The sequence below is a fragment of the Schistocerca serialis genome, chromosome 8, assembly GCF_023864345.2.
Source record: "Schistocerca serialis cubense isolate TAMUIC-IGC-003099 chromosome 8, iqSchSeri2.2, whole genome shotgun sequence".
Taxonomy (NCBI): Eukaryota; Metazoa; Arthropoda; class Insecta; order Orthoptera; family Acrididae; genus Schistocerca; species Schistocerca serialis.
The window spans coordinates 332,453,449-332,466,374 of NC_064645.1; the positions used below are offsets into that span (position 1 = coordinate 332,453,449).

Genomic DNA, 12,926 nt, shown 5'->3' on the forward strand with positions numbered 1-12,926 from the left:
TCTTCTTTCGCCTCCTTTATAAGATGTGTGCACAAATGTCTCACAGAAACATATTATTCTGAGTACAGCATTGCATATATAGTTGCTGAATTGGAAGAATCAGGAAGGAGTAAATCAACAATAGCAGCAGCATTTAACAACATATACTTTTACAGCACTACAATCACTAGATGCATTTGAAACATACTTCAGTACAAACATATGCAAGTTACAAACATAACACATGGCTGTGTGTGTGTGTGTGTGTGTGTGTGTGTGTGTGTGTGTGTGTGTGTGTACAAACTTAGTACTGTTTTTGTCCTGGAATTGCTGTTATTGTAGTACACTTCAAATAAGCTTTCTTCACATTATGAACCATGATAGGTAGTCTGATTGTTGAGTGAGTGCCACTGTTAAATTCATCACGTGTATGAAATTTTCTTTCATGAATGATTTGGCACATATTGCAAACAGCGAAAATAAATTTAATTTTTTTGAGTGAAATATTTACTTTGCAATATGCTTCTTCATTTTCATGTTAGTATTTATTCACAAGATTTGCCATGAAGTAATAAAATCAAATAATGAAATTTATTGAGAATCAAAAACTTGATACTGAACAAGTTTATCATTTCATCACTAATATTTGATTGTTTTGAGTAATAGTTACAACAATTAACATCATTCAATAATTAGATATATACATCCACAATGTCTACATTTCCTGCTTTGCACTTTGGTGATTATCTGCAAAACTACACCAATATAGCAACCAATGGTTGGTACTGAAAAAGCAGGTCATAGCACCCTGCTGCCTGGGAGACTAACGGCAAATCAGCATATACAGGGTAATCTGTCCTTAGCGCAACTGCCTCATGGACAATTTTTTGCCCCACCAGCAGCTAGCTGGCATTGGTACAGGGTGGGAGTATATTTCCCCTCTGCTGCAAGGCTCTTGTTTGTGTAGGATTGGTGTGCAGGTAGCACATTTGTTGAACAACAGAATGCAGTGTATTGAGTGAACATTTTCACATGAAATGGCAAAATACGAGTATTCAATTCCCCAAAGAATATTAATGTATGATTCATATGTGTGTACAGAATCACTGTGTGCCACGAGCAGATTATTTTAAAAGGTATTTCCCATTGTTCAATTCCTAAACAGAATATAACTCACCGATTGATAAATAACTTTTGTGAAACAGGAAGTCTTCTTGATAGGAAACATAGGCTAGCACATACAGTGCTCAAAGAAGAAACTTTCAGTAACATTGGGCATGCTCTGGGAAGGTCTCATAGAAAATCAGTTCGACATTTTGTTCCGTAAATGGGAATTGCCTATGGCTCTGTTCAAACAGCAACAAGTTACTAAAGTTAAAAATGGTTCAAATGGCTCTGAGCACTATGGGACTTAACTTCTGACGTCACCAGTCCCCTAGAACTTAACTAGTTAAACCTAACTAACCTAAAGACATGACACACATCCATGCCCGAGACAGGATTCGAACCTGCGACAGCGGTCGCGCGGTTCCAGACTGTAGCGCCTAGAACCGCTCGGCCACTCCGGCCGGTTACTGAAGTTACAGCCCTATAAAATCAGTGCAATGCAAAAACTTAAACCAGGTGACACTGCAAAACGGGGTTCAGGTTATGTGGATAGATTCTGAATAGGAAGCATCACAGAGAGATCAACCCTCACCCAACTTCCTTTTTGGACGAATCATTGTTCCACCTAAGTGGATAAATTAAATCACAAAATTTTCGTTAGTCCTGAAAAGAAGTATGGTGCCCTTTAGTGGTGGAAGAATAATAGGACCTATTTTTTTCCAGGAAACACTTACCAGCAAGAGGTTCAAGGAAAACATTTTGCGGCCTTTTCTCTGACCAATTAACTGAGAGAGAATACGCTTTTGCAACCTTTCAGCAGGACTCTTGTGAAGGCACATATAACCAACTTCTCGTTATAGCAAATTCATGGCATGTTTCAAGATAGAGTTATCAGTAATAACGTATGACCTCCTCATTCCCCGGATTAATTCTTGTGATTTTCATCTTGGGGGATATTAAAATATGAAGTGTACAAGTGAAATCCAAACACTTTAGACGAACTTAAATATAACATTTATCAAGAAATTGCTGCCATTTCTCAGGGGGAACTACAGAGTGCACTGACGAGTTCCGACGCAAGTGCTGGAAATGCTCGAACAACGATGGAGGCAGTTCCAGCCTCTCCGCGCTTAATAAATGTGAGTAATTTACTTTTCTTTTTAAATGTTTAAAATAACTTATGACACAAACCGTATTGTACTTAAAATATTATGAGAAGAAAAGTTGCAACTCACCATATATCGGAGAAGCTGGGATGCAGATAGGAACAATAAAAATACTCTCACAATTAAAGCTTCCAGCCAAAAAGGCCACACACACACACACACACACACACACACACACACACACACACACACACACACAAATGCAACTGCAGTCTCAGGCAACTCAAACCACACTGTGAGTAGCAGCACCAGTGCATGATGGGAGTGGTGACTGGGTGGGGGTAAGGAGGCTGGGGCTGGGAGGGGGAGGGATAGTATGATGGGGGTGGTGGACAGTGAAATGCTGAAGTGCTGCAGGTTAGACGAAGGGCAGGGGAGAGGTGGGGAATTTGGGGGGGGGGGGGGGGGGGGGGGGAAGTAGTGGAAAAGGAGAGAAATAAAAAGACTGGGTATGATGGTGGAATGACGGCTGTGTACTGCTGGAATGGGAATAGAGAGGGGGTTGGATGGGTGAGGACAGTGACAAATGAAGGTTGAGGCCAGGAGGGTTTTGGGAACAACAGATGTATTGCAGGAAAAGTTCCCACCTGTGCAATTCAAGAAAACTGGTGTTGGTGGGAAGGATCCATATCGCACAGGCTGTGAAGGAGTCATTGAAATGAAGTGTATCATGTTTGGCAGTGTGTTCAGCAACAGGGTGGTCCACTTGTTTCTTGGCTGCAGTTTGTCACTGGACATTCATGAGGACAGACAGCTTGTTGATCGTCAGTCCTACATATAATGCAGTACAGTGGTCACAGCTTAGCTTGTAGACCACATGACTGGTTTCACAGGTAGCCTTGCCTCTGATGGGATAGGCGATGCCAGTGACCAGACTGGAGTGGGAGGATGTATGGGACAGGTCTTTCATCTAGGTCTATTACAGGGGTATGAGCCATGAGGTAAGGGATTGGGAGCAGGGGTTGTGTAAGGATGAACAAGAAATGTCCTGCCCACTATCCTTCCCACCCCTCCAACAGTGGTATTCCACCATCCACCGAACCTACACAATATACACATCTATCCTTACACAACCCCTGCTCCCAATCCCATACCTCATGGCTCATACCCCTGTAATAGACCTAGGTACAACACCTGTCCCATACATCCACCCACCACTACCTACTCCAGTCCAGTCACTAACATCACCTATTCCATCAAAGGCAGAGCTACCTGTGAAACCAGTCATGTGGTCTACAAGCTAAGCTGCAACCACTGTGCTGCATTCTATGGAGGCATGACAACCAACAAACTGTCTGTCCGCATGAATGGCCACCAACAAACTTTGGCCAAGAAACAAGTGGACCCCCCCCCCCCCCCCTGTTACTGAACACTCTGCCGAACATGATCTCGTTCATTTCAGTAACTGCTTCACAGACTGTGCCATATGGATCCTTCCCAGCAACACCAGCCTTTCTGAATTGCGCAGGTGGGAACTTTCCCTGCTATACAACATTCCCATAACCCTCCTGGCGTCAACCTTCATTAGTCTCTGTCCTCACCCATTTAGCCCCTTCCCTGTTCCCATTCCAGCACGACACAGCCATCATTCCACCACCACCACACCCAGTCTTTCGACTTATCTGCTACTCCCCCCCCCCCCCCCCCCCCCCGCCTCCCATGCCCTCCGTCTAACCTGCAGCAGTTTTCTGTCCACCAACTCCACCATACTATCCCTCCCCCTCCCAACCCAGCCTCCTCCTTACTTTATGCACTGGTGCTGCTGCTCGCAGTGAGTTTTCAGTTGCCTGAGACTGCAGTCGTGTGTGTGTGTGTGTGTGTGTGTGTGTGTGTGTGTGTGTGTGTGTGTGTGATCGCCCGGGTTTGTGTGAGTATGTGTGTCCATTGTTGACGAATGACTTGATGACCAAAAGCTTTAATTGTGAGAGTCTTTTTGTTGTGCCTATCTGCGACTCAGCATCTCCTGTATATGGTGAGTAGCAACTTTCCTTCTTATAATATAGTTACATGCCATCCTGGATTTTCCATTGTTTGATTTTCGTACTATACTTACTGCCGACCTCCTGTCACCCACACCGCGGACACAGCAGCCAGCCTTGCTGTTGCGTTAACGACCGATAACCCTGTGTATACTGAGTAAGTATTTATTATTCACATTCCACGTGAGAGCAATCTTTTTTTGGAAAAAAAAAAGCCTCCTGAATGTTACTTGCGTACACTGATCTGCAGTCCCAGCAAATTGCATGAAGTGCACCTGTTGTAATAATATCTACAGATTGACAAAACAAAATATAAAAAAAGCAATTCTGGTGGATCTTATTACAACAGTACATGTTTCATAGAATAAAACCTCTGATGGGAATGGATAAAATTTCCTCAAGCTCCCAGCCACATCAAATGGTTTAGCCCTGAGCTTTCAACCGATTGTTCTTCACTCATTGTCAAGTGGTGACTGTTGTTTGGCCATTGCTCTCATCCTTACTTATATTGCTCTGCTACTGTCTGCAACGTAAGTGGTGCTCACTACAGTAACCCCCCTCCCCATCCTTTTTAAGTAATCAGTCTTCTGAGTGGTTTGATGCGGCTCACCACAAATCCTTCTCCTATGACAACCTTTTTATCTCAGAGTAGCACTTGCAACTTATGCCCTTAATTATTTTTTGGATGTGTTCCAATCTCTGTCTTCCCCTTCAGTTTTATCCTTCTACAACTCCCACTAGTACCATGGAAGTTGCTACCTAATGTCTTAAAACATATCCTATCATCCTGCCTCTTCTGATTATAAGTGTTTTCCATATATTCCTTTGCTCGCTGATTCTGTGGAGAACTTCCTCATTCTTTACCTTACCAGTCCACCTAATTTTCAACATTCTTCTGCAGCTCAACATCTCAAATGCTTTGGTACTTTTCCATTCCATATTTCCCACAATCAGTGTTTCACTACCATACAATTCTGTTCTCCAAACGTACATTCTCAGAAATTTATTCTTTGAAGTAAGACCTATGTATGATACTAGTAGATGTCACTTGGCCAGGAATACCCTTTCTGCCTGTGTTAGTCTGCTTTTTATATCCTCCTTGCTCCGTCCATCATGGGTTATTATGCTGCCTAAGTGGCAGAATTCCTTAATTTCTTCTACTTCATTATCGCCATTTTGATCCTAAGTTTGTTGCTGTTCTCATTTCTGCTACTTCTCATTCCTTTCATCTTTCTCCAATTTACTCTCAATCCATATTTTGTACTTGTTCGACTGTTCATTCCATTCAGCAGATCCTATAATTCTTCTTCATTTTCACTAACGATAGCAACGTAATCAGCAAATCTTAACATTGACATACTTTCACCTTGAATTTTAATTCCACTCTTGAACCCTTCTTTTATTTACATCACTGTTTCTTCGATGTGTAGACTGAGCAGCAAGTGAGAAAGACTACATTACTGACTATAAAACATTTTTAATTTGTGCACATTGTTCTTGGTCTTACACTTTTATTGTTCCCTCTTTGTTCTTGTACATATTGCATATTACCTGTCTTTGCTTACAGCTTACCCTTATTTTTCTCAGGATTTTGAAGATCTTGCTCCATTTTACATTGTCGAACACTTTTTCTGTGTCTTGCGTTTTTTGAGTCTTGCTTCCATTATCAATCTCTCTGGTGTCTTTACCTTTCCTAAAGCCAAACTGGTCATCATCTAACAGATCCTCAATTGTCCTTCCCATACTTCTGTATATTATTCTTGTCAGCAACTTGGATGCATGAGCAGTTAAGCTGATTGTGTGATAATTACTGGATTTCTCAGGTCTTGCCATATTTGGAAATGTGTGAATGATGTTTTTCTGAAAGTCTTATGGTATAACGCCAATCTCATACGTTCGACACACCAATATGAATAACCATTTTGTTGCCACGTTGCCCGAAGGTTTCAGAAATTCCGATGGAATGTCCTCTATCCCTCCTGCCTCATTTGATTGAAAGTCTTCCACAGCTCCTCTAACTTCTGATTTAATATTGGATCCACTATCTCTTTCCTACTAACTTCTGTTTATCACATCATCTGATACGTCCTCCAACTCACAGAAGCCCTCAATGTACTCTCTTTCCACTTATCCACTCTGTCTTCTGCATTTAACAGTGGAATCCGCATTGCACTCGTGTTACCACCATTACTTTTAATTTTGTCAAAGGTTGTTTTGACTTTTCCCTATGCTGAGTCTGTCTTCTGACACTCTTTCATGTAGCAATTTCACCTTAGTTTCCCTGCACTTCCTATTTCTAAGTGACTTATATTTCAGTGTTCCTGAACATTTCTCTATGTATTTATTTCATTGGTCAACTGAAGTCTTTCTTCTGTTACCAATGATTTCTTTGCATACTTCCTTCCTTGTACCTATGATGTCTCTCCAACTTCTATGATTGCCATTTTCAGATATACCCATTCCTCTTCAACTGAACTGCCTACTGAGCCATTCATTATTGCAGCATCTCTAGCTTCAGAGAACTTCAAGCACACCTCTTCATTCCTTAGAACTTCTGCACCACACTTCTTTGTGCATTGGTTCTTCCTGACTAGTTTCTTGAACTTCAACCTTCTCTTCATTACTAAATTGTGATCCGAGTCTGTATCAGCTCTTGGGTATGCCTTATAATACAATATCTGATTCTGGAATCTCTGCCTGATCACGATGTAATCTAACTGTAATCTCCCTGTATACTGTCTGCCTCCATAGCGCAGCAGTAGTGTTACTACCTACCAAGCAAGGCATGGGATTGGGTGTTGTTTGTCCTTCATCATCATGTACAAGCAAGTCACTGAAGTGGCGTCAACTAAAATGACTTGCAATATGGCGGCCGAACCCTGAAGTGGATATCCTAGCCAATAAATGCCATATGATCATTTTCATTTCCTGTATACTACCTCTTCTTGTGATTCTTTAACAGAATATTCAACAGCCAGGGCAGAAACATTAGAAAAAGGTCTGCCTCCATGTGGCAGGGACTGTAATGGAATGGGGGCTTGTCAAGCCAACCTAACTTGCAAGCAGCCATTGTGGCTAAGAGACCTAATGCTGCCTGGCTTGTCACTTGTCTTAAGTAGGACACGACCCACCTTAGTAACTCAGGTGGTGGGCTACTCTGATAGTGTTTAAATGAAAAAATGAAATGAACAGAATATTCACTGTTACCATCTGATATTTACTGCAGAACTCCACTAGTCTTTCTCCTCTCTCATTCCTACTACCAAGCCCACAATCTCCTGTACGCATTCTTCTACTCCTTCCACTACAGCAGCATTCCAATCCCCCATGGCTATTAGATTTTCATCTTCTTTTATGTATGGAATTACCCATTCAATACCTCATATACTTTCACTACCTATTCATCTTCTGCTTGCGACATTGGCATGTATACCTGACTCATTGTTGTTGGTGTTGATGTGCTGTCAATTCTGATGAGAACAACCCTGCAACTTAACTGTTCACAGTAACCTGTCCTATCTTCCTATAGATATGAATCCTATTCCCATTATACCATTTTCTGCTGCTGTTGATATTATCCTATACTCATCTGACCAGAAATCCTTGTTTCTTTCGGTTTAACTTCATTGACACCCACTATACCTAGATTGGGGGAATACTGCAGAATCTTTTGCCAATGGAGAGATCATGATGACAATTTTTCAACTACAGGCCACAAGTCCTGTGGATACATGCTATGCGTCTTTAATGAATGTTTACTATTGTCTTCTGCATCCTCGTGCCATAGATGACCTTTTAGACGCATTTCCACATACCAAGGGCAAGAGAGTGCCCTGAACCTGTCTGCTCCTCCATCCTCTTTGACAAGGCCGCTGGCAGAATGAGGATGACTTCTTACGCCAGAAGTCTTCGGCATAAGCTGACTGTTTGGTTGCAAGGTCACCACGTCTGTTTCAACCTTCTGATGCTCAGGTGCTACTTAGCTGCAGACTGCCATCTTTATTGGAGGTGTTGTCAAAAATTTATGTTGGACAGACTGCACTACTGCACAGCACCACACAGAGCACCTACAGTATCCTAAGAAATTAGCAGTAGCAAAACATGTTCTGGAAAATGTTCAACAAATTGATTTCAGTGAGACATCTATTGTCAAACAGTTCCTGGGATAGCATTATAAAAGAGGCACTTAAGCTGAAACTTCTGAAAACACCTTCAATAAAGACAGCAGTTTGCTGCTAAGAACCACTTGAGACATGGCCATCAAATAACTGACGTGAGTGTGATAGTCTTGCAACTGAAATATTACTTTATATGGCACCAGATGGGGTATCAGTGACATTACAGGCAGTAGCACTGCTATGTAAGGGCAGCAGCAGCTACATAACAGCCGCTACTTGACAATGGCTAAGGAGTATTTGGATGAAAGTTGATGAGTTCTTAACCAATTGATTCGCCTGGAAGCATGAAAAAATGTTGTCACTTTAATATTGCTGTGAAACTACGCATTTGTAATCTGCTAAGTATTCCATTAAAGAAGACAAAATAGTGTAAAAATAAGACTATTCCCAGGCCACCACCTCTCAGTCTCCCACCATTTCATTTCTCATATACTCCAGTCATCATCCAGTACTATGTGACAGATGATCAGTTACTTTATCATTTTTTGCAATCAACAGCATACTTTTGTCTCAACTGGATGCATTGTTAACTGAAACATCGGTAGCATGGTTGCAAATTATTTTGTGTTGGCACTTTTGGATAGTAGACTGTGTGTCAAATATGGATATAAAGTCAAAGTTTCATACCCAACTGTTAGCTGCTTCCCACGAGGAACGCAATAGAGCCAACTGTTAGAGGCTTAGGATTTTATCCAAATTTGGAGGAACTACAAATCATGTTTTATTCAATCAACCTGTTAAGGAGTCATGATTTTATTGTTTAATTGTGTGATAAAAAAAGATCCTTACCGTATTTCCACACTTGAAGAGGAATTTGGAACAAATTAGAGCTGTATACAGGACTGGACAATCTAAGGTACGAGTGTAGTTTGAAAAATTGGTGAAATCTCCACCAAGTGTCAGTGCTAGTGTAACAAGGTTGCTGTGTAATAGAAGGTCATCTTTTATGAGTAAACATGTGATGCATCTATGATCTGGGTAAAGATCTATGGTGCAGAAGTCTCTCTGTCACTCCTTGTAGTGATTTGTGATGATCGGGGAAGAGAGAGAGAGAGAGAGAGAGAGAGAGAGAGAGAGAGAGAGAGAGAGAGTCAAGCAGAGGTTAGGTACATCATAAAGAACGATTTGAATGCAAAGGAAATTCATGTTCATATTCAGAACAGGCTGGGGCTCTGCTCTTTCAATTACATAAAATGGTCATGGAAGATTGGCAACTGAATATGTGAGAAATTGCTCAAACAGTAGTCATGTCATTCTGAACGAGCCTATCACATTTTGACAGTTGAATTGGATATAAGAAAATTATCTGCTTGATAGCTGCCATGATTCTTAATGCGGGATCAGAAACGCGTCAGAATGGAAATGTCCGAACAATGTTTGATCCATTTTCAGAGCAACCAACCAGATCTTTTGCACTGGTATGTAACCACAGATACAACTTGAGTCCACTACCATACCCCAAAGACAAAACAACAATCAAAGAAGTGGAAACACTGATTCACCACCACCACCACCACCACCATCACCACCACCAAAGAAAGCAAAGGGAAAATGGTCAACCACTGGCATCAGTTCTCTGGGATGCAAAAGGGATTTAGCCAATAGATGATCTTTCCACTGGTCAAACAATTATGGGACAATACTACGCTAACCTCTTGGACCAACTACAGCAAAATAAATGTGAAAAAACACCAAGACTGGCAAAGAAGAAAATCATCTTTCAACAAACAATGTCTGCCCTCACGCAAGTGTTGTTGCTATGGCTAAAATACATGAAGATATGACTTGTTGCCACACCTGCCTTGTTCACATGATTTGAATCCATCAGACTTCCAATTTTTCCCCAAGCTGAAAATTTTTCTTCTTATGTTGGACAGACTGCACTACTGCACAGCACCACACAGAGCACCTACAGTATCCTAAGAAATTAGCAGTAGCAAATGAAGAACTAACAGACAAAGTTGATGGGTATTTTGCAGGCCCGGAGGAATCTAATTTTCAAGATGAGATTAAGGCACTGGAATATTACTGGACCAAGTGTGTTACTTTACATAGACACCATACTGAAAAATGAAAAACAGTTTCATTGACATACATCGTTTCTTTTTATTCCATTCTGAGAACTTTTCAAACTACCATTGTACGAGGTAAACAAATGAAGCCTGTATCACAATATTTGGAGCAAAAGCTGTAATATAACACTACCTTTGTGTGATCAAGCAGTGTAAGTCTACAGGATGATAGCAGTCTAAGTTCTCTTTACAGGGAAATAAAAATTCCAAAGTACCCAAGACAATCTCGCATTATTTTGTCACTTTCCATCTTCTTCTCTGGTGAGTGCACACAGTTTTGAGCAACTGCCATTTCCACGGGTGACACCACACCACTGAATCATACATACAAAAACTATTGTCAAAAACAATGTAAAATTATGAGTAGGAATACAGCGGACATCATAAAGAAGCACTGCAACTAATTTTACACATGAGAGTTATTCAAACAGTGACATTCCATATTTTCTCCCTAAGAACATATTCAACAAAAATTAAAAAAAAAATAAATACAATAGTGGGTCTATCAATGCATATTTGTTATGTTTGTTATCTTCTTTTCTGAGGTTTGGTAACTAACACAGTCGCTGCCTGTATGGAATACATCACTTTACAGACTAGATCATTAATAGTATGTTTTTCGCTAACCACCTGTCTGCAATAATGATATTTTCCTCACATCCTTGGGGCTTCTATAAAAATACAGAATGCTTGGCACGATAAAATGATCATCCATAAAAATATAAAATTGTCTTCCTGAGAAACTATTCTCTGTCAGGCTTTCAGAAACAATTTTGCACAGACTATTGAATATTAGAAGAGCTCAATAACTAAACACACACTTTATGTCATAAAAAGTTGTTTCAACAATCCTCTTATTGTGGTGGAGTAAACCATACAAATAATGAAATATGTGTTGTTCAGCACGTCAGGAGCTTCCCCCCCTGGATGTTGAGCACATGGCAGATCTTGCAGCTCTGATGCTGATTTTTATGTTGTCTTAATTTTCTGAAACTACTGCCCCACAGCACTTGTAACAGCATCAAGACTCTGACAAACTAAATATCAATATTTTTGACATATCAATACTAATTTGTTTTGATGCTGCTGCTAGTAATCTGACATTGAAATTGATATCCTTCTTAACAAGTCACTATTGGTACAAAATCTGCTGGAATCATCTGAAATTGCATGCACACATCTCCCACTTAAAATTTTAAATCTTAATCTTTGACTAGGTAAATGAAGATGTGTAATATTACTTCCTAAACTACCTTTACAATGGTAAATAGCTAAGCATAAAAATTTTAAATTGTAATCAAAATATATAGATGTTGTTGTTGTTGTGGTCTTCAGTCCTGAGACTGGTTTGATGCATCTCTCCATGCTACTCTATCCTGTGCAAGCTGCTTCATCTCCCAGTACTTACTGCAACATATATCCTTCTGAATCTGCTTAGTGTATTCATCTCTTGGTCTCCCTCTACGATTTTTATCCTCAACGCTGCCCTTCAATGCTAAATTTGTGATTCCTTGATGCCTCAGAATATATCCTACCAACCGGTTCCTTCTTCTTGTCAAGTTGTGCCACAAACTCCTCTTCTCCCCAATTCTATTCAATACCTCCTCATTAGTTATGTGATCTACCCACCTAATCTTCAGCATTCTTCTGTAACACCACATTTCGAAAGCTTCTATTCTCTTCTTGTCCAAACTATTTATCTTCCATGTTTCACTTCCATACATGGCTACACTCCAAAAAAATACTTTCAGACACGACTTCCTCACACTTAAATCTATACTCGATGTTAACAAATTTCTCTTCTTCAGAAACGCTTTCCTTGCCATCGCCAGTCTACATTTTATATCCTCTCTACTTTGACCATCATCAGTTATTTTGCTACCCAAATAGCAAAACTCCTTTACTACTTTAAGGGTCTCATTTCCTAATCCAATTCCCTCAGCATCACCCGACTTAATTCGCCTACATTCCATTATCCTTGTTTTGCTTTTGTTGATGTTCATCTTATATCCTCCTTTCAAGACACTGTCCATTCCGTTCAACTGCTCTTCCAAGTAATTTGCTGTCTCTGACAGAATTACAATGTCATCGGCGAACCTCAAAGTTTTTATTCTTCTCCATGGATTTTAATACCTACTCCAAATTTTTCTTTTGTTTCCTCCACTGCTTGCTCAATATATAGATTGAATAACATCGGGGAGAGGCTACAACCCTGTCTCACTCCCTTCCCAACTGCTGCTTTCCTTTCATGCCCCTCGACTATTATAACTGCCGTCTAGTTTCTGTACAAATTGTAAATAGCCTTTCACTCCCTGTATTTTAGCCCTGCCACCTTCAGAATTTGAAAGAGAGTATTCCAGTCAACATTGTCAAAAGCTTTCTCTAAGTCTACAAATGCTAGAAATGTAGGTTTGCCTTTCCTTAATCTATTTTCTAAGATAAGTC

The 12,926-nt window shown here is 40.4% G+C and overlaps 1 protein-coding gene across 3 annotated transcripts in view; it reads right to left on the bottom strand.

Moving 5' to 3' along the window:
* LOC126416810 (transport and Golgi organization protein 1) overlaps positions 1-12,926 on the bottom strand; it is a 168,097-nt gene that overhangs the window by 23,979 nt on the left and 131,192 nt on the right. For 2 of the 3 annotated variants that reach the window (XR_007575531.1, XM_050084691.1), the window contains exon 13: positions 10,697-10,795. The exons of the other annotated variant lie outside the window; for it this stretch is intronic. Coding sequence is in view for 1 of the 2 variants with exons in the window: in XM_050084691.1 (XP_049940648.1) it covers positions 10,697-10,795 (99 nt within the window). In the remaining variant the exon portion in view is untranslated. The remainder of the gene's footprint in view (positions 1-10,696; positions 10,796-12,926) is intronic. 3 annotated transcript variants of the gene reach the window in all.